At 36.8% G+C, this 23,143-nt stretch overlaps 1 protein-coding gene across 13 annotated transcripts in view; it reads left to right on the forward strand.

Moving 5' to 3' along the window:
- Positions 1-23,143, forward strand: part of LOC5565097 (contactin-associated protein-like 4) — a 310,029-nt gene that overhangs the window by 229,222 nt on the left and 57,664 nt on the right. For all 13 annotated transcript variants that reach the window (XM_021840467.1, XM_021840465.1, XM_021840475.1 and 10 more), the window contains 2 exons: positions 16,898-17,182; positions 17,290-18,014. In XM_021840467.1, coding sequence (XP_021696159.1) covers positions 16,898-17,182; positions 17,290-18,014 — 1,010 coding nt within the window. The remainder of the gene's footprint in view (positions 1-16,897; positions 17,183-17,289; positions 18,015-23,143) is intronic.

Below are 23,143 nucleotides of genomic sequence, written 5' to 3' on the forward strand. Positions count from 1 at the left end.
AAAAGATACTAAAAATGCTCTCCATAGCTGATAATTTAGGCCATGAAACATTTCGTTGCAACACATCTTTCTAGTAGCTCTTCAAATGAACGAGTTATAAAATTTGCAAGCACCGAGGCGCTCGAGGCGCCGTTAAACATTAGGCTCGAGGCGCCGTTGAACATTAGAGAGCCGAAATCTTAAAACTTTTCAGTTGTTTAAAAAAATACATTATTATGTGTAGCTCTTACGAGCGGATTTCTTCGGACGTGTTTCCATCGATCCTGATGTCGCAAATTGTGCACGCCTGTGACTCGCCTGATCATTGCTTCTACTAGAAATTTGATCGACCAACTTCGACATTTTCACGATATTTTCTCTGAAGTTGGGTAGACCAACTTGTTCCATAGCTTCATCAAACTGTTTTAATTGATTCTCGTCCACGGTTGCTTCGGTTTCCGCTTCAATCACTTCTGCCACTGATTCCTTTTCCGCTTCTTCTTCAATTTATGTGCTTCCAGTGGTTTCTTCTTTCAAAATTTCGATAATTTCTTCCGTCATCGTGTCCGTTTCGTTCGGTAGAGCTGCTACACCCGCTTCCACTACCATTGCATAGGTTGACTGAGATTGAGCCTGACTTTACTACGTCGATGGACAAGAGCTTCTGCGATGAGCTTCCAATTAGCATACGAAGCACTTTTCCTTGAGTCCATCGTAATACACCTTTTCTCTCCACTTACCGATGTCCAGTGCGGGGGGGAGGTATATCTCTTTCAATCTCCATATGTACTCCTCGCACACCAGTATATAGATGGTCCAGTCCAAGATTTTCTGGGAAATTTTCTCGCTCTATCCGTTGTATTTTTCCATATTCTCCAAGCGCCAGAATGGTGTTATTGTCCGATACCTCCGGGGGCTATCAAAAACACGAACGTAATCAATTACAATTCCCGCAGTCAACATGCGTAGCTCCACTGCTAGAATATGATCAAATTACATGCACACTAGCGCCACGTAGCGGCAAAATTGCTAACCAATCAGTGCTGCCTCACATTGCTTTGAGGCTTCTGAACAACTTTGCTGAAGCCACGAACATTCTAAGTGGTCAGGTTCATGAGCTAGAGCCTGCTAGAATGTGATCAAATTACATGCCCACTAGCGCCACGTAGCGACAAAATGGCGCATTAAAAATTTCAGCTAATGAACGCCGTAAGGCTTCTGAACAACTTTGCTGAAGATCGCATCTTTCTAGAAAGTAAGGTTTCCATGATATTGCGTCATTAGTGTAATATTTTACGGGTGACTTTTTGGGGGGTGCTGTAATATTCAACTGAGGTGTTGCAATACTAGATGATGCGATTCCATACTTATGGCGGGTAGTGTATATCCACTCATCTCAATTCACCGAAGTCTTGTTTTCTAGGCTACCATCTTGGATTCCAAAAATTTTAATTGACAGCAATTTTCAACCTGCACAAACTTGTCGATGAAATCATGCTTCCAATTGGTCAGGGTCTTGAGATACAGTGACTCAATTTCATTTTCGTACGGGGCCCTGTTTTCATATCAAGTTGGTATAAAACTATTAAATGATCCATGGACTTGGATATACTATATCAATAACGATGGTCATAGGTGTCATCTATTGTTCGGCAATCATAAACTGTATTCATTAACTTAAATCTATCGAATAATGGAAAAGTATTGAATTTGTGTCTAAAATTGACCCAATTCCATATTCGTACACCCAACAAGAAACAAACTTACAACATTTAGAACTAATTTTTATGGACTAGATGACTGCTTAAGTTTTTCATTGTGTTGTTCAGATGTAGTAGAGTACATTTGGACAATTTATAAGCGAACATATTTGAAACTTAAGCAAATTTAAGAAAAATTGAACATTTTTCAATGTTTTTTGCAAAAATATCCGGTAAGTCCAACAATAACGTACATTTTACTACATCTGAACATCATTATAAAGCACTTCAGAAATCAAATAGAACATTAAAATTTAGTTATGAATGTTGTACGGTTAATTCTTTATAGGTGTACGAATATGGAATTTGATGAATTTTAGACATAGATTCAATATTTTTCCATTAATCCAAAGATGAACGTAAATGAAAAAAAAAAATGTGATTGCCAAACAATAGATGACACCTATTACCTCCAATATGGATAAAGTATTTTTAGCTCAATACATCATTTAATAGTTTTCCACTAACTTGATGTGAAAACAGTTTCCTGTACGAATATGAAATTGGGCCACTGTATAATAATTGTCATTGACCAGAAGTCGCCATCTTTTTTTCTAGGCCGCCATTTCGGATTCCAAAATGTTCAATTGAAAGTAATTTTCAACTTGAACAAACTTGTCGAATAAATCGTCCTTCTAAATGATCAGGATCTTGAGATACCAGCATATATCTGTAGAGTTTTACATAGTTTGTGAGCTCACTAGCACCGTCTAGCGGTTGAATTCCTTAAAAATAGGCTCACCAAGGGGTAATCCTTGAACTAGGTAACAACTTTGCTGAAAACACCGTTCTTCTATCTAGTGAAAATCACATTGAAGTAAAACTAGTTTCAACGACTACTTGGCATCTCCGTCCAAAGGGCGGTGATGCAGAAGACGGCTTAGCCACTCAATTTCCTGCATAAAATGCACCGTGATGACAGATTTAAAAATGTCAAATAATGCGTATAAAATTTTCGATATTTTCAAATTGTATAACTCGTTTAATCAACTATGCTTTTCGGCTACACAGTCTTAATTTTTACTACGGCTTATTTATTTGCCCGACGTTTCGACACGGGAATTGTGTCTTCCTCAGGGGGTAAATATTGTTGTCGTTTGTAGTCCTATGTTTTGTCTAACTTTAACTGTCAGGTCGGGATATTTTAGGTACATGACTGACATTATCTTTTTAACACAGCTTGTACTAGCAATGGCGCAATTTTGCTTCTTTACTGGTCACACTTTGGTCTATCCTATCGACCTGACAGTTAAAGTTAGGCAAAACATAGGACTACAAACGACAACAATATTTACCCCCTGAGGAAGACACAATTCCCGTGTCGAAACGTCGGGCAAATAAATAAGCCGTTGTAAAAGTTAATATTGCGCAGCCGAAAAGCATAATTGATAACTCGTTTATTTGAAGAGCTACTAGAAAAATGTGTTCTAACGAAATGTTCACTGTTTCATGGCCTAAATTATCAGCTAGGGAGAGAATTCTTAGTACGTCCTTAAAGTATCCTTTTCAATTTATTTTCGAAAGGGTCCGTTTCTCCATACTGAATAAATAATTTTCCCATACTAAACTTCAAGTCGCTTGCCGAGTAGCTAAACGATTTTTTAGAATTTTTAAATCTTGCAAAGTTTCGTTTGGGTCCATTTGCTACCATTTGTGACTATGCGGTTTTTCGATTTCATTCCTTGCTTTCTGCTAAAACTTCTTTGCGCCACTGCTGTTCTTCCGATGGAGATTACACGTTTGCTAGTGAAACTAACATAGCGTAAACAAATACACATTGAACAAATTACACCCAAAATTTCAATAGAAAATATACAACGGGTAAAAAGGTACAGCCATTGAAAAATGGTGCAATTTGATTCCATACACCCTTTAGTAGTTTATCCAGTTCTACGAACTTTTGTCCTCTACATTTTTATGATTGGAGAAAATTTTAGCATAGTTTGATTGAGGTTTCTGCTTCGAGGTTCTCGAAAATCACTATTTCTGAAGAGTGTTCTCTCTTAAAAACATACCTATATGAATCTAAAACTCAACCCCGTTTAAAGTTACAATTTATTTTAGGAAAATAAATTGTAAAAATAGAAAAAGCACCACCGTAAGCTTCGAAATATGTAAAACAACCAAGTAAAAATGAGGTTTGTATTCAGCACATAGAAGTTACGATATTCATGATGCAAAAGCACCTCAACTTGCACAAGGAACCAACGGATGCTACTTGGGAATAGTTGCACCCATAGTATTCACGACCAAGAAAAAGGTTGAGTGACAAAACGTCGAAAGACAAAACGTCGAATCCCAAAACGAACTTTTGACAGATGGCAGCATCGTACTTTCGTAGAAACGAATACGCAAATTATTATTATTACACGCAAAAAAATTGTGAGGTAAAAACTACCATTTTAGGGGGTTAACTCAAGCGTTCGCACCGGCAATTTTCAGCAGACCACGAAAGCTTGATTTTACCATGCCTGTAGTCGAAATCTGATTGATGAAAATTATATCTGTCAAATGTACCAGTTACACACTCAATCTCAGTTTATCTGTTCAGTAATATTTTTTACGGTGTCGGAACTGTAAACTACAAAAAACTACCGAACTTTCAGCTTTTCTATTCGAACTCACTGATGTCCAGTAATATATTTGTCACTTTACTGAACTCGGTAACTATTTTAGCTGATCGTTCAGTGATATTCTAAACATACCGTAGGAACTCAGTAAGTTAAAAAAATCAGTAAAATCAAAGTACCGAGTTTCAGTGATAATTATTTTTACCGACTTTTTTCGTTAAAATGCAAAGAAAACAAAAAAGCACATGTGAGAATTTGACACAAAAACAATTACAGATAGATTCGGAATCAGAAGTTGGTATGTGCGAAGCTGATTAGCTGCTTCCAAAGAAAAAGCAGTTTTACTTTCTGAATTCTCATTTTTGTGGGCTCGGTGCAAGGTAAGGAATTGATTATCGGCAGTGGATTGTTATTTCTTAAGATATATCTACTATAGTAGACACCGAGGGTATTCATTGAGGTTCCAAAAACCTTTGCCTTACGGAACTCAACTACAGCATCAATTTGTTGAGGTTAGGTACGACGCCGGGATTTTCTCAAGTCTGCACAACCTGAGACAAATAATTTGTTGCCGATTTTCAATCCTTTTTAGAAGTAATGAGCTACTCCATATAAAATCTTGATGGAAGTGGTTTGGATGTTCAGGGTGATGAATTGGGATTTTAACCAACAAAACTTTGAATTGAAAAGGGAGACTCTGCTCTAAAGCAGAAAAAATCAGCAAATTGTGGTAAACAAATAGGTTTTATTTACCGAAAAATCCAGTAAATGACTGTAGAAAGAATTACTGACTAAACCAGCATTTTTTATGACAGCTTGAGAATCTTGTCGATTTACGGAGTTTTCAGTTCTTATGAAAATTACCGAGAAAACTCTGCTGTTCAAAAACCCAGTAAAATTTTACCGACTTCGGTAATAAAATCTTAGTGTGTATGTGGTGCGATGTACAGCGGGGATTCGCTGGTTGGAACACGACTGCCTTCCAGCTAAATCGTTAGTTGGAATGACTGACAGCCGGTGAAAATGCTCCAGACTCCCGCATTTGGAGAGCATATCGTCAAAAAACGCACATATACATGCTCATTTGTACTATATATGGAGACTGCAATGCTAAGGTGCTCAGATGTCAAAGTCAGTTTGACATCTACTCTTGACATCCAAGTACTTTTTAGTTGGAACATGTTCCAACCATCGAGTCATTCCATGTAGTGGACCCCCAACGAGCAAATCCCCACTGTACTATAAACATAGTAATTTGTTCTGAAATTCCATGGTAGTTTTAAAAATGGGCGTAATCAGCTAAAATAGTAATTGTTACTATGGGATTTTTTCCCGTGTAGTACTAACCAATACCGACGCCAGCTATACTCGGACGCAGCCAATTTTGAATGAGGAGCACGCTCGTTCAGATCTACTCAAAAGTGAGTAGATTTCGACTCACTTCGGAACAAAGTGGAACTGCTCAAAAGTGAGTAACACCATCGTTACTCACTTTAGAGTAACCCTATCAAATGTCAAAATTAAAGTAACACTTACTCACTTCGTTTAATCTGAAATTTGCGAAAGTGAGTAGATGTCACTCACTTCAAAAATAATATGTTGGGAAATAAATTTATTATTTTTCTTCATAAATAGAATCAGAAAAAAATGTTCGAAAAGCATAACATTCGTTTTATTATCTCATACATAAATATATGAATACAGTCAACTCTCCCTTACTCGATATTGAAGGGGCCATCGAGTTAGGGAGGTATCGAGTTACAGAACACAAAACCAGTGCAAATGCGATCCAAGGGAGCATCGAGGTAGCCATGAAAATTAACTTTTACTATGGTTCTCTAACTCGATATCGAGATACGGAATATCGAGTAAGGGAGAGTTAACTGTAGTACATTATATAACAAGTAATAAAATTGTGATTTTCGCGTCCACATTTTTTCGCTTCTCTGGAATGGACTCCCGGAGTATACGCATCTCTGGAGGATCAATTTACGATAACGTCAGGCGGCATCTTCCAGCGGGAAGAAAACCTAAAGGTTTGCAGTAAACTGCGGGCCGTGTTTACCAAAAGCGAACGATTTTGCTGCGCAATCATCCACTTAATGTTAATCCGGTGAACATTCATTCACTGGATGTTGATCCGGTTGTTTGACCGAGCCAGTAGCATTTCCGGAAAGACTGTAAAGAATTGATGATTAGTTCAATAAATAAACATTGACGGTAAAACTTACTGTATATAAACTTTTTTCTTGCGGTTGTTCGATTAAAACCTTCAGTTTTCGACTAGGTTACTATAAAAAACTCCGATCTCGCTTCACTTGGTATCAGCATTAATCTCGGGATTAATAATAACAGTAACAACTAATCATAAATTGCACAACTTGCAGGATTCGTTTTAGTCAATTTCACAGATTTTAAGCACTTTACTACTAATACATTTTCTTACAACGATGTTTACTCCTAAACTTGGAAGTTAAATTTTCACAAGTATTTGACAGTTACAAAGTGAGTCAAATATGTTAGTGTTTACTCAAAAGTGAGTAAGGTCGTTTTCTTTCATGATTGAGTAACAAGTTACTCACTTTGATAAAATAAAGTTACTCACTTTTGACAGCTAGAATGAAAGTTCAAAAGTGAGTCAAAGTTACTCTCTTTTGAGTAGTTTTGAACGAGCGTGAGGAAATGTTGACGTGTTATTCGTTTCAAAACTGCCACTTCCACGAGAAAACACCGTGAGTTAGTAAATGGGAAAAAAGATAATATTACAGGATTTTGTTTGATAAATGAAACGCTCAATTACAAGGGTCCAAGAAGTCATCTAGAAATGCATTATTTTGACTAGTTACAGAAACATACCCCTTCCAAAAAAAAACTCAAATCTCCAAAATCACGATAAAATTTGATAGCTTCGTTTAGAATATTTTCAAATTCATGGAGAAGATGCTCAAACAAAATATCTTTCGAAGGGTGGATGCCAAATTTTGGGACATTTTATCGTTAATAACGGCATCAACCACGCCGTGTCAGAGTCTCAGGAGAGCCGAAAGGTCCATCCGTTGTTGCCAAGAAATTAAATTTACACCCATTAGCATCTGGTGCTAAGCGAAATAAATTTTGCGCTGTTCCTTCCTCGTCGTTGGACCGGTCCCCAAAGGCTCTCGGAAAGTCCATCCGCCGTAGCTACCAAATAGAACGAACCGGAATAACAGAGCCAACCAGAGATTGGTGCAGCCTGGAACAGCAACACAGAGAGCACCAGGCCGGCAGTGCCGCCAACAGATTGGATAAAGTTTAAGTTCATTAATTAAATTCCTCGGAATGGGTTCGAGCTGGCTGCGTTCTTTCAAACGGTGAGGGATGTTTTTTCTTCTCGGAATTGCCTCGGAACTGCAAGTGGGGATAATGTACAGGTTCGATTGTGTTGCAACGGTTTCCACCACGGGAAATTGGAAAGGCTAGAGCTGACGGTGGGTGGTCTGAGAATTAATTTAGTTGTTTATTAGCCTAAAGTGGATGATAATCAGTTAGCGAAAAATGGAGATAGGATGAGTGCCGAAAATAACGGTGGGCTTAGGAGTATGGGCTGGATTCCCGATTCAGTTCGGTAAACTTTTTGTGAGGATTTTTTCCGACTGTGCCACTAGCGTTGCATGCTAGTCCGTTGTCTATTATGTGATGTTTTCTGATTTCTTCAAAGAGCAAAATGTCCACTGGAAGCATGAACGAGTAGGTGTCTTCTATTTCAATAATATTGTATATTTGTATATTTCACCTAAAATCTACCAACAAATCTAACTAGAACAATAATAACAAAAATCTCTCAGTTTATGTGACACAACTTTGAATCTAAATTCAATAATTTATCAAAAGTTTGATGGCACAAACCTCGCAAAGAACTATCAAACATTTTTACAGATTAGTGCCTATGAAATCGGGAGTAGGGGTAAAAGCCAGCCATTGTGACAGCCATATTTGGATTCCGGTATGTTTAACCTTAATAACTGTGGAAGTGCTCTTAGAACGCGGCTCTGTCCTAGTGAGGACGTAATCCAAAAAATAAGAAAAATATGTCTCCATATCAATTAAATTTAAAATTAAATTTAAATTAAATGGTCGCATTGATTGGTGTCTTTCATTCAATGCTTTACCCTATTCTTTGTTTTCATAAAACCGCAAGATATGGTAGAGGGTATTTGATATGTGGATCTGGTTTATTGAATGGTAAATAGAAATACAACATCGAACAAGTCTAACATTTTTAAACGAAGTCCTTCTCTAAACAATACTTCAAAACCGGCTTTGCGTTTCGTTAGTATGCAAGCATATTATAGATTTTATACTAAAAGTTACCATTTTGTTAACTCTATCAGTCTCACCTCCTTCAAGATCAGCGTTGGCAAAGTGGTAGCAAAATCAAAATCTTAAACTTTGCCATGAATCTAAATATCCAATTCAATCAAGCAGCCAATCTCGCTGTTTTGTCTACGAACGCATTACTACCTAATTAAGAGCGTATTTATCTAAGCCCGGCTCATCTTACAAAGAGCGACTGTTGTCTCCTTCTATCCGTTTCATCAGAAAACAGACACCCCAACCCTTTTTGCATCCCATCGGCCAGCTTTGTCAACCGATTGCTGAGGGCTAAACTTTATCTATTCGAAACGTACCTATCGCTTATCTATAACGGAGATCCGGATTGAATACGTGTGAAATCCCCTGGAGATTAATTCAGATAAATCTGAACCCCGATTCGCTTCATTAAAGTAGCAACTTTCGGAAACAAATTCAACACGTTCAGCTGGTGGGCTCGAAATCCGAATGAATGAAAACTGTTCCATTGCATGTCTCATAAAGGGTGTCCCACGAAAAATTGCAACATGGGAAAAATGCAGTAGAAAATTACACTTCGTAACAAAAATAATAATCTTTCGTGTCTCAAAGATCAATTTATGTGTCTTTAGTAAATATGTAATTGCTTAATCTGATGCCGTTCTCAGAAATGTTCCAGCACGTCACAATGTTGTGCTACAGATCGCCAAAGTTGTGAAAAACACTGGTTTTATCGATGTTCATATGAAATTTTAGAAATAATGTACAGTGATGGATATCGAAATGTAAAAATGGTCATGAAAAAATTTAAAACCCCTATGGATAAATTAAGACTTAGCAATTGGAAATGGATTAAAAGCATTCTAGTTCAAGCAGCCATTTTAGGCTTACTTTACACACACAAAATCAGTATCAGTAAAATACCAAGCAAGCAAATGCTTAGGATAAGAACTCATCAATTAAGGTAAGGTATAACGGTTAAAAATATAAATGAAATAATCTATTGAAACTTTTAAATCATAAATATTCCGAATGTAGCCAAGAAAACTAGGGAAATTTGAATTTTAGCATTTTGAGCACTCACTGAAAGCCTAAAATAAGAAAATTTGGTCCGTTAATCTGTGTTTTTTTTTCAGTCATGTGCTTTTAAAATCCGAAATTAGTGTAGATGTCGGTCATATTTGAATTCTGAGATGATTTACATCAAAACAGCACGATTCCACAAAATTATATGTCGTATTCTTACACAAACCGGGGTAGCAATTTTAACAAAAAATCAGTACCGTAATCCGGAGTAACATTGATCAGTTTTTAGATATTTTCTAAATATTTCATTTGAAAATGCAAATGTTGCAAATTTTGCATTTTTAAAACAAGAAATGCCACCAATAGCTCGTGTCTCTTTACTGTATTTTGTTTATTGAAATATTTGAGCATGTTAAAAAAAATTGTTTCAGGTGATTTTTTTATTTAGCTGATATGGGGTAACATTGATCATCTTTGTCAACAACGTTCGGTAATATTGGAAATATCGTTACTTACTTAAATCATGGCTTCTGAAGACGAATATGAAGGCTGAAAGCTTACGTGTCATTTACTTTTTGAGTTATTTTCACATTAAAAATATCTCGAACCGCAGCATACGCCTAAATGTAGGCAATTTTCCTAGGGAATTCTACATTCTTAACAGTAATTCGATAATGTTGCTTAGTTGAACATTCTAATGAAAGTTTTGACAACGGAATCGTTTTCAGCGATGTTATTTTTAGTGTGAACCACATTTTCCTTGCTTGCAGAACTTGTGTGAGACATAAATCTTCGGTAGTGTCATCCTCAACCATTGAAATCGTTGTTTCGAAAAGTTGATAAATTTACGCATGAAGTAAACGCAAAATTTAAGAAAATCTTAATTTTCGTTTGCTTTTGAATATAGGAAGGAGAAACGCAATTCATGCTTTGGAAATGTATCATCAATAAATGATGATAAGAACGTTTTACGAGATGAGTGATTCCGATCAATGTTACACCGCTGATCAATGATATCCCGGATTACGGTATCTATTAAATACCAACCAATCGAATGTTTAGTCTAGGGCTCACCGATTCGAATTTAAGAACAAATGAATGTTGTATCGAAATTTAAAAATCACAAATTTTCCGAAGGAAGTCACGAACAATAGAAAAACTAGCAGAAAGCTAAAAATAAGACAATTCAAGCCGTTACCTACAATTTATTCAGTTTAGCTCGTTAGCAATGATAATTTAAGTAGTTCACAGAATTATTAGTAGTATTCTCATACAAACCACACAATTTCCAATAGAAATTCTTAGTCAAAAATTTCCACATAGTTATACGTGAGATATGTGTGATACTTGTGACAAAAAAGTGTTCCGTGACAAAAAAGTGTTCGTTGGGTGTTTTTTTTTTTTCAATTTGGGTTGAAGTAGTTTAGAGTGTATTGTACAAACTGGTTTTCATCACTGTCAGTTTTTTCCAAATTTGGAAAAAAACGGCGCCACCCAAAAATTTCGCCGCACAGGGGGCGTTGCAGTGCAAACTTTTTTATTTCGCACCCTAGAGTTTTTGAGTCTTCGGCAAAGTTTTAAATCGTGTAAAAATTCAACAAGTTGTCGAAGACTCTACAGTTCTAGGATTTCAAACAACAAAGCTATGGAAACAATATCGAAATTACTAAAATGTTTGTACTATTTGCGTTCTGAACGATACACTGAAAACATTCTACAAGTTCGATTAACGTTTTTCAATTGTAGATTTTTACTAATTTCAAAACATGTCAAATTAACGTGTAAAACCAGTTGCTTTTAGCAAAACAAATTGAAATGCAAAACACGTTAATTTTTAAATAATCGGAAATTTTGCTATTAAATTTATTAGCCTTTGTGTGATTTTCTGATACCAAGCACCCATTGGGAGCTCTCGCATTCCTCAAAAATAGCACGCTATTAAAAGTTCCATTAAGAATCTGTCATTTGTTTAAAATTGAAATGCCAGTTTTCTCTCGAACGGACAAAAATGATAAAAAATCAGAACGTCCAATTCTTCATTTTGTCAATTACGATAAACGGACGTTTTTGTATTCCTTGATTTGTTGATCAATAAAAAAAAAAGCTTTATCAGTTTAGACAAATGATCGATTATTACTAGAGCCTTAACATGTCACGCGAGAGAGACAAATGTGAGTCTCTGTCATGATATGCAAACTAGTTTTACTAGTGGTGGATATCGCCATTGCAAAACAATCATGTGCCAACGAGTTTGCTATCGAACCAAAGTCAATTCTTTACAGAATTACACGTAATCTCATCTTGCCAATCGACAAGACAGATTCACGTTGATAAGAATGTGGATTGAACGTGAAGATTATTTTCAGTGTAAAGTCGTTTTTCTCTCTTCTCGCTTGCCCTCAGTAGGCCTCGTTCCGCGTGTTAAAACTGGTTGCGTTGCTCTCTTATTTTTCCTTTATAAGAATCAAGTATGGGAAAATTCACTCACTCACCCGAGCGCCACCGATATAAAACAGCAAAATATCGACTGCTACCGACCCAGTAAACACACGATCGTATATGATGGGATATAAGAGTACAAATGTGGAGGCGATATACGTACATGCGCCATAAGGCTGCATGCAAGATGTACGTATATCGCCTCCACATTTGTACTCTTATATCCCATCATATACGATCGTGTGTTTACTGGGGAATGTTCAGTGATAGCTAAACCGTACTGAGAAGTGTGTAGTATGAAAGCGAACCAAAAGGGACACGAAGAGAAGTGAGCACCATTTGTATCTGCGAGACACGGGTGAACGCATGTAACATCCATTTGCCGAATGCATCCAGCTGAATGAGCTGGAAATACGCTATACTGAATCATTCCGTGGTGTGTATTGTCAGTCAGTGAACGCTCATCTGTACTCAAAATCGAATGCCACTCGAACGGAATCAGAATAGCTGTGTTCAACGAGCTGCTCGAACTTGGTTGCAACCACTTGCGAGTCAGCTTTTGGTGTTCATTGAGCCACTCCAACCTACTTCGAGTCGCTCGGGTTTGTGTTCATTGAGCCGAGTCCAACCAACTCCGAGTCGCTCGAAACATGTTGGAAGCTAGAGTCCGAGCTAGTTCAACCAGCTCGCAGTAGCTCGTGTTTTTGACGTTTAAAAACGTAAACATTGAGAAAAAAAAGCAAAATTCCGAAGCGATACGGATTGTTAAGTGCGCGAATTTTTTTTTCACGTGGAATTCCGGTAAATTAGTAAAAAGAGTAAAAAGAGCGTTCATTGAGAAAGCAGCTTGGAGTTGCTCGAAGTAGCTTTGACAGTTATTTGTTGACAAAAAATACGAGCTAGTACAACCAACCCCGAGCAAGTTCGATCAAAGTCATTAAACACAGCTAATGTAAACAACGTAATCGTAAACGTATTGCATTCGATTCTTTTCGGTTTTCAGAATCGTTAGCGACTTAATCTGTTGTGGTATTTTGTTTCGTTTAGAGCTCGATGAAGAATCAAAATTAGCACTTGAAATTGAAACGTTTTTCAGGAACGCAATAACAGAGTAAGTGTTTCCCATGCTTGATAATAATTAATTGAAGAAATCCATACATTAACTACAACTCGTATAATGTCCGAAAACATTAATTTGGCGAAAAATAAGGCTTAATTCGTAACAGATCTTTTCAAGGAATTTTACCCTTGATAAGTTTTCTTCAGGAAGTACATATGACCGAAATTTAAATTTAAAATTAATTGGTGTAATAAATTCCAACAAAAACAATCTAGTTTTTTATTTCAGAACAAATACTTTCTTTGATTTTGCATCATCTAGTTTCGCATGACTCTTTACTAAACTGCACAACTCTAAACTACAATCATCCAAGAACACTGGTTATGTTGTAAATTCTTAAGATATTCCTAATTGTGTTGACTAGTTCGAACAGATTTGTTGTTACGTGTTTGAAACCATCCTTCAATATACCTTGAAGAATTCTAGTATAATAAAAATCCTCAACGAATTTCAAAGGATGGCTCCAGAACTTTTGCTACAAGTCTCTTGGAAATGAGTCAAATCATATTGTGGTATTTATTTAACTTCAACGTGAATTCCTCCTAAAGGACAACCATTATTTCTATGTTTACTTTTTATCCATAAATTGATTCCGAAATATGATGCCGAATTTATATAAGAAAATTTACTTAACCTTTCAAAATTGCACAATTTCCATTTTACCAAGTTGCCATTTTTGCGTTCATACATCGTGTGGCAGGTACGATGATACTCTATGCCCAGGGAATCCAAGGAAATTTTCATGATGAATCCTAGACCAACCGGGAATCGACATGACAGCATGGCTTTGTTCCGTATCCGAGGGCTCTAGCCACTCGGCTATAGAAGGCCCTAGAGAATGTAATTCTAGGAGTTTTGACAAAAATCTGAATTCTTACAGGTATGGTTCCTGATTTGTGAAAGTCCATCAGGAATTCCCCAACAATTTTTCAAAGTACCTAATACAGAAACTTCCTCCAAGACTTAAATTCAGCGAAACCTTTTATTATGAATTTTACCATAAGATAAGCTCCTAAACATACGGCCAATATTCTCTCGTTAAACTTCTACAACTCTACAAAAATAATAAAAATGGTTCAACCTTAAAAGATTTTTTGGAATATCTGCAAGCATCAAGAAATTAGTTTCTACATCAGTCAGTTACCCATGGTATCATGCAATTCCAGAGTTTATAAAAAAAACATGTTCTAAGATGTTAGATACAAATAGCTTTAGGACAAATACTGGAGGATTTTTGGATTTCCCGAATTAAATTTAGGCTGTAATCATCCAACAAATTTCGTTAGAAGAATTTCCAAAAGTTTTTTGTATATGTTTCTTTTAAATCTGATGCTAATTGCATATGGATATCATGTTATTGTAAAGAATCCACAAAAAGGATTGATGTATTTCTGGAGTAGTTTTTGAACAAAAAATAGAGAGTAGATAGATTCTTTTTCTTCTTGGCATAACGTCCCTATTGGGACAAAGCCTGCTTCTACGCTTAGTGCTCATATGAGCACTTCCACAGTTATTAACTGAAAGCTTTCTTTGTCAAAGCTGCCATTTTCGCATTCGTATATCCTGTGGCAGGTACGATGATACTATATGCCCAGGGAAGCCAAGGAAATTTACATTACGAAAAGATCCTGGACCAACCGGGAATCGAACCCAGACACCTCCGGCATGGCTTTGCTTTGTAGCCGCGGACTCTAACCACTCGGCTAAGGAAGGCCCCAGTAGATAGATTGCAAGATGTTATTTATGGAAGAATCCTGGGATTAACATTCGGAAAAAGTTTATGGAGTAATTCCTATAATCTGAAGGAATATCTTATGGAATTTTCGACGAATTTTCTCAAGGAGTTAAATAATACATTGCAAAATCCTTCAGTAAATCCGTTAAAAAAATCAATTTAAAAATCCTTATTGTGCTGTTTAAAAATGTTTTTGTCGAAAATACTTGTATGAATGTCTGGTAAATTTTACGTATCCTGGGACGACCTAACAGAGGAAACCAAGGAGGAAACAATAATATAATTCTCTGAAGAAATCCCTGAACAAATCTCTCGGATATTCATTAGTATTTTCGCCTACGAGTTTTTAAAATAACATTCGAATGTATTCTTATAGAAAGTTTATAGGAATGTTGGACTTTTTTTAATTTGCCTAAACAGGCATTTTAGAAGAAATTTTTAAATTTTATTTTCGAATGAGTTTTGGAAGAATCTCCGCATTCCATCCCCGCAACATCAATTTTTTCAAAGAAATATAAAGAAAAACTTCAAACCATTTATGTGAAAAATACAGATAGATCTGCGTAAAACTTCTTTACAAAATTGCTAAGAACATTTCCCCAATTGAACCCTGTTTAGTTGCTCATGAAAATCTCGTGGAATATTAGGAGGAATCTTTAGAATATCGTCTGAAAGAAACATTTAGCCCGTATCCAACCAGGCCAAGATTTTTTTATTTTTTGAAATTGTTATTGCGGACGATCAATTCAACTGATTTAAATACGGTTTCCACTACGTGCAATCCAAAAGCTTCTAGTTTAATATGCTGGCACAAGTAAACCAATTTATTCTTTATGAAGTGAGACCGATGTCCCTCTGGGTCAGTCAGTTAAAAAATTTAACAACTTCCATTTCTGAACAGTTTAATCATAGTAAATGGTGTTTAAACACCTCAAGTTTTACAGAAAAGGGAAATCATATTGTAGTGGTTATGGTAAGAATGCTTATCGAAATTATTATGTTTGGTGATGTGTGTAGAAGTTGGAGATTTGTCGTGCTATTTGAGTACTCCTAACCAAAACAAAGTGTTAATCGGGTTTGAAATTGAACGAAGGCTAGCATCGGCATGAATCGTAGACATAGTACAAAACCGATTTAGACCCGACGGGCGAACATTCATGTCGTAGTCGGAAAATCATAAAGCGCAACTTGAAGATAGCACTTCGTCGTTCACTACACATATAACCTCGTGATATATTGTGATACCATGGGGCAACCAATTGCGGAAGATCATGATCATCGTTTCCTCGGTATGATCTCGAATGACCATTTCTTGGTCCTCCAGAAGAGAGAATCTTCTTCCAAACAATTTGAAGACGTGGTTTCAGAATCGTATCAATGTCATCGCCGTCGTTTGGTCTTAAATGGCAACTAATGAAGATCCGGAAGATCTGTAAAAGTGGACACATCCTGAAAATTGACCTAGAGAGCTGTATTTTTTTAAACGACTTCCAGTGATGAGCTTCAAATAAGCATCGTTGCCCCGGTATGAATTTTAATGGCCATTTATTGTTCTTCAGAAAGATCTGGAACATCCGTAAAAATTACTGACTGAAAATTGATCCACAGAGCCGCGTTTTCGTTTACCGAGTTTTATGAAACAGGCACTACGAAAGCATCCCAGGAGTTCAAATCTGAGGAATACATGCAGGTAAAGCGGGTTTCAGAACAGGCTGCAGCTTAGATATTGTTCAGAACCTAAGTGGAGTTAAGCGTAAGACGAATTGAATGAAATAAATATAGGTTTTACTTTATTGTCTAAACGATTAATAAGGATTGGTCAACAAGGTAATTTTCTACAGCGTTTTTCCCGTATGCATTTTGATGTGGGACACCCTTTCTACTCAAACTGTAAAATTTGCCACACTTACCGCTTCCTCTTCATCCCATCCCAACGCAGGTCTCAGCTCCGAGGAAAAACTGCACGGCGTCAAGTACATAATCGAGTCATTTGTTGGCTGCATCCGCAATGTGGTCCTCAGCTCCGGCAAGGCAGCATCCGACTTGCTGCCCATCACGCCCCTCATTGCAACTAAGCATGAAAATGTGAAGGAAGGCTGTCGCAACCTATGCCACTCCCGGCAAAACCTCTGCTTCCCGGGATCCCGCTGCGTCAACCACTACTATGACATTTCGTGCGATTGCTTCGGGACCAAATACGAGGGCGAACACTGTGATATCTATAGTGAGTAGCTAGCGAGCGCTGCTGGTGTGCTCTAATGATGGACGAAGGCGTCTGACAGCACCATTTAATCATTTTCTAATTATCCAATTTCATCCGTCCCAAAACAGCCGCAACAGTATTAACGCTGCGAGGTTCAAGCTACGTATCGTACCGGATCTACGACTGGAAGGACCGAGTTCACTCGCCCGTAACGCGCATCAGTTTGATGTTCAAAACGAACTACGACGACTCGGCACTGTTCTACGCAAGCGGGGAATCCCTCAAACCGCAGTACATTGCAGCTTCCATCAAAAACCACTCGGCCTACATCGAGATGGACTTTGGTGATGGTGTCATGACGGCCGTACTCGGACAGGATCTCACCAAGCACTACTGGCACAATCTAACGATTTTCCACGAGAATAACCAAGTGACAGCAATTTTGGACGACCACATGAAGATTCTGGATATACCCGGAGTCATCCACAATCTGCTCTTCGATCCGGAAATCTACTTCGGAGGTGGCCCCAACCTGTCCAAACGCAAAGGCCTCGCTTCGAACAACAACTTTGTCGGTTCGCTCAAATACGTTTTCTACAATGACGTCTCGGTGCTTTTCGAGCTGAAAAAGGCCAATCCCAAGGTGCACTACATTGGCGTTCTGGAGGAGGAATTCCGCGAAGTGGAAGTGGACGTCATTCCCATCACCTTCTCCTACGCCAAATCACATATCTGGTGGCCCCTAAGCACCAAAGATACCCTGAATCTCAAGTTCGACTTCAAGAGCAGCAAACCGTCGGCTGTGTTGGCTTACAGCGAAGTCAAAACGGATGACGCCATCGGATACTGGGAGGTAAGTACGGATGATGGGGTGAGGAGAGATTCCGGTCCCGTGTGGGGAATATTCTCTGCCATGAAATCGAGCTAAATGGGGCAGAAACTAAATAGATTGAGGTTGTACGGTTGCGAGAATGCGGGAATCCCAAGATGGTAATTTTGCAAGCAAACATGTCTCCTTGACTGGACAGGCGTATCTGACAATTAGAAAAAAAAAATGCAAAAATAAAGATTGTGATCCAGGGTATGAGAAAGGACGCAATTTAAAACAGACGCCAGCTTAAAAAATAAATTAAAAAGATTATAAAATTTAAAATACATTTAAATTTACAAAATTTACGGAACTAACAATAACAACCTTAACAAAACTTTGAAAATTAATAAAATTTACAAAACATTGCTTATTTCTATCATTTTATACAAAGTGTAAACAACCATCACGGTTTTCAACGAAATTCAGATCATATATTCATTAACCTGAAAAATCCGAATGTTTATGCTAATCGTGTTTGAGAATTTAAAAAAAACATGACCAATAAACGTTCTTAAATGTATGCCTTCAAAGCTAGTGAATTTCAACCTTTTTCATTCCATTTACCTCTTTTGAAGTTTCTTCTTACTCCCCATGCCTTCTACAATTTTTTTAGATTTTTCTGGGAATTGTTTATTATTACTTATATTCATTTTCATGAATTTTACGGCTTATTTTTCTTCTGTCTAAATTGAATTGAAGAGTTTGAATTCAATTCATGTTATCACTGCTTTGCAGATTTGGTATGTACTGCTTCTATGTACAATACACAAGCACTTCATTAAACAGTTATTTATGTTTTTTATGTGTTCAGTTCACACATGTAATAATGTAGTATGGGTATCAAACTACCAGAAATTGTAGCAGAAGATTGTTTCTAATTATGATGGGTTCAACTAATGTGCCGATCTCCGAGTGGCTGTTGGAGAACAAATTGCTCGAAGAAAATATTAAAAATGTTCTGCTCCTAGCTCTTCAGCGCAACCTCAACACCATGGAAATCAATCAGCTGAAAATTATCTCAGAAGTTTTTTTTTAAGGTGAAGACGAATCGAAGCCAAACTTCAAATTTTGAAGAGCACAAATCTGGAGAACCGAACACCCGCTTGAGCAGAAAATTCAATCGATTGGTCACTACCAACTAGTGACCAATCGATTAAGTTTTCTGGTCAAACGGATGTATGGTTTTCCAGATTTGCGCTCTTGAAAAACTGAGGTTTGGCTTTGTTTAATCTTCACCTTAGTTGACATTCCTAGTTATAGAGTATCTGCCACGACATACGAATGCATAATGGTAGCATAGGTCAAGAAAGTCCTCAATTAATAACTGTGAAAATGCTCTGCAAACACATGGCTGAGAAGCAGAATCTGACCCAAAAAAAAAACAAAGAAGAAGAAGAATTCTGGCAACACTCGCATTTCAAAAGCCGTTCTTGATTTTATACTGCTAAAACCTCGATTTTTTTTTTTTTTTTTTATACAACATGATTATTATACCAAAACTCGATATTGCATGTGCTTTTTTATAAAAAAAAATATCGTACTTCGTGGCTTTATTACACCATTTTGCAAGATTGACTCAGATTCAATATTTTTGACTTTGCTGGTTTACAAAACTTCTCTGACAAACAATAAATCCATTCATTATGTGCAGGGCTCAGGCAAATCAGTGAGCTCATTTTATAATTCATTTCCATGTACCATACACATCATGTTTCTTTTTCTTCTTTTTGGTATTACAACTGGGACAGCTTAGTGTTCTTATGAGCACTTACACATAGAGTGTTCATCCCGGGACATCCTGGGACAAATAATCCCGGGATTTTTTCGGGATTTTCCGTTTCCCAGTATATAAGTGCTGACATCCCGTTAAACCCGGGATTACTGATATATACATAGAATTTGATGAAAACCACTAAATTTTAATGAAAAACAATGCCATTTTTTTCTGTATCAAGTCTTAGCATGAGCATGATTGACCGCCCGCAGTTGCTACTCCGTTATAGTAAGAACAGCTGTACTTACACATGGAATCAACAGACGCTATTCAGGATCATTAACATTATTTATTATCCTTGGCTCAGAAAGAAAATTTGAAAATTCACCTAAACTTTAGTTACTTTATCCGGAAAAAAATCATGAAATAAATGTAGTTTTATAGCGAAAAATGCGCAGAAACTCTGGAAAGCTTTATTATCAAGTTCTTGAAGGAATCCCTGGATGAACTTCTGGTGTATTTTTCTAGCAACTCTGAAAAAACTTCTGCAAATCAACTACAGTCGCCTCTCCACATCTCGATATCGGTCCCTTCGATAGGGAGAGATTGAGATAAATAACATTAATTTAATGAACAATGGACCAATGCACGAGTTCACTTTTTGACGTTTGAGCGGTGCCGTGTTGTTTACGTGACCATGGCAACTAGTGAATTCTGCACCGCTCAAACGTCAAATTGGTGAACTCGTACATCGGTCCATGGACCTATGCACGGGTTCACTATTTGACGTTTTAGCGGTGCCGTGTTATTTATGTGACCATGGCAACCAGTGAATTCGGCACCGCTCGAACGTCAAATCAGTGAACTCGTGCATCGGTCCATAGATGGAAAATCACACGGTTTCTAGGAAAATAATAAACAAACAAACTTCATTTCTAGTTTCCAAATTGTCTGAACTATTTCAATCTGGTCTAGTAACCTTTGATAATGTTCATATCGACATATAGAAAGAAAGTTGGGAACGAAAAATTATCAGGAACATATCGAGATAGGGAGGATATCGAGATATGGAGAGCGAAATCGTATGCAGAATTAAGGGACCGAAGCAATCATCGACATAGGGAGAGATATCGAGATGTAGAACATCGAGATGTGAGGAGTCGACTGTAGAGACTTCTTGAACGGATCATTAAAGGATACATGTAGGAACTCATGGAAGATTTTCATGAAAAAATTATCTGAAGAAATCGCTGAAGTAATTTTGGAAGAAGGTCCTGAAAGAATCACTTACTGAAAGAATACCATGAATATATTTTGCAGGAAGATCTGGAAAAATCCCTCGATTTCCAATCCTTTTTGTATGGAATGAAAGCTTAAGATTTCAACTTTTCAGAAAAAAATATAAAACTCTGAAAAAAATATAATTTTTTTACATGAAAAATATATAAACTTCTAGTTTTTTAGGAAATTTTCATTTCTTTTTCAAAATAAAAAAATTCAGAGTTTCATATTTTTTCTGAAAAGTTGAAATCTTAAGCTTTGATCCAATAAAAAAAGATTGAAAATTGGTTGAGCTGTTCAAAAGTTATGATTTTTTTTAAATATAACAATCTAATGCGCTGAGATCTACAGTATGTGCCTATGAAAAATGACTGATTTTTTATTTTCAAAAAAATATACAGTCGACTCTCCAGAACTCAGGTTTTGGAAAAATTAACGATCATTGACACACGAGCCATAATTTCATCCCATTTATTTGCCTGCATTCATACAATACACATGACGTTCATCGTTCGTTGAAGATAACGACCCATGAACGAAAACAAGACAGACACACACCACCCACTGTTTGGCGCTGATCACTGTGTGTCAACACTTGTAACATTCGCTGACCCACTCTCATTCTGATCAAGAAACAGAGGCGAATATTTTTTATTTTCTGTGCGATGTTTGCAACTATGGTCCAATAGATTATAATAAGGTTATTAAAGGCTGCATCATCAGTAAATATAAAAATTATTACCAATTTCATGCAAAACATAAATCACCCGAACGACTCGATACTGTTGCAGTCTGTGAGAGTTGCTGCTCTCGAATGCTCTCGTGCCACGTACCAAACGAGAGAGTGAATGTTTACATTCATAGGGCTCTCCGAATGCGATGTGCCACGAACTGCTATGGTTCGCGAACTGTAACACTCTCCGAATACGGTTCGATCGGCTTATTCTGATCGAAATCCAAACACTGCCAGAACTCGATATTCTATGACTCGATATACTCTATAACTCGATGGATTTTTCAGTCTATTCAAATTTCCATACATCAGCACGATCAGCACCTCCATAAGTCGATATTTCTAAAACTCGCGATGCGTTGAGAGGTAAATTTTTCTCCATAACTCGATATATATTTTAAAAACCTTCAGATTCAGGGCAACTAGAACCCATTCTTGTTTGGAGGTGAATAAATACTTGCAAGTCGTAATGAAAGTTGGAAAACACGTAGAACAAAAAATAAGTATTTACTAAAACTAACGTGATTTTTCGAGCATTCCGAAAAAAGTTTTCATATTATAGTTTTTAAAACACTATCATCAAAATTATGTTGCTTTCTTACAGAAACAATAAGAACAGCAATAGCCCCTTTTGTCCCAAGGCGTTCAAAACACGAAAACACGGATATTTTTTTTTCATGTAAAAAAACAATTTTCGTGAAATTTTATATTGTTTTTGAAAAGTCAAAATTTTTAGCTTTCATTTCGTCCACCAAATTGAAAATTGGTCAAGCGGTTCAAAAGTTATAATTTTTAAAAAAATATTTATTTCTAAAATTCGCAGTTTTTCTGGTCACCTTATTTCTGAAATGGTCACTCTAATAAAAACATCCAAAAACACGTGTATCCTTATTTTGGATAAGGAACAAAATAACAAATTTTCACGGAATTCGGTGACCCACTAGATTGGTTTTTCATGGAATGGCTGATAATGTATTGATAAAAAATAAATCATGTTGATAATGGCCACTCAATTTTCATATTACTGACTTTTTCGGTAGTCCAAAAACTAATTAAATCTTTACCGACTCAGTAATCTAATTCAAGTGTAAACTAAATAAATGTATATAACACTGGATCCTGGGTTAGTGACAAATCCTGTTGATCTCATGGTTTCTGTAGGTATTTTTGGAACTAAATACAAAGGCTATGTTCAAAATAGGTAAATTTAATTCAAAGCAGTTGAAAACATTTCTAAAAAAATATTTTTTTATCCATGAAACAAAACGTTGAACGAAAAGAGTTCTTTTTTATCTTTCGACGTTGACGCTTGCTCCTGGGCAGTGCGTCAAGAAAGCCCGAGCAGTCGTCAGTTGTTTTCCCTCTCGGGTCGCGCGCCTTTTT

This window comes from Aedes aegypti, chromosome 2 (genome assembly GCF_002204515.2).
Source record: "Aedes aegypti strain LVP_AGWG chromosome 2, AaegL5.0 Primary Assembly, whole genome shotgun sequence".
NCBI classification, from domain to species: Eukaryota; Metazoa; Arthropoda; class Insecta; order Diptera; family Culicidae; genus Aedes; species Aedes aegypti.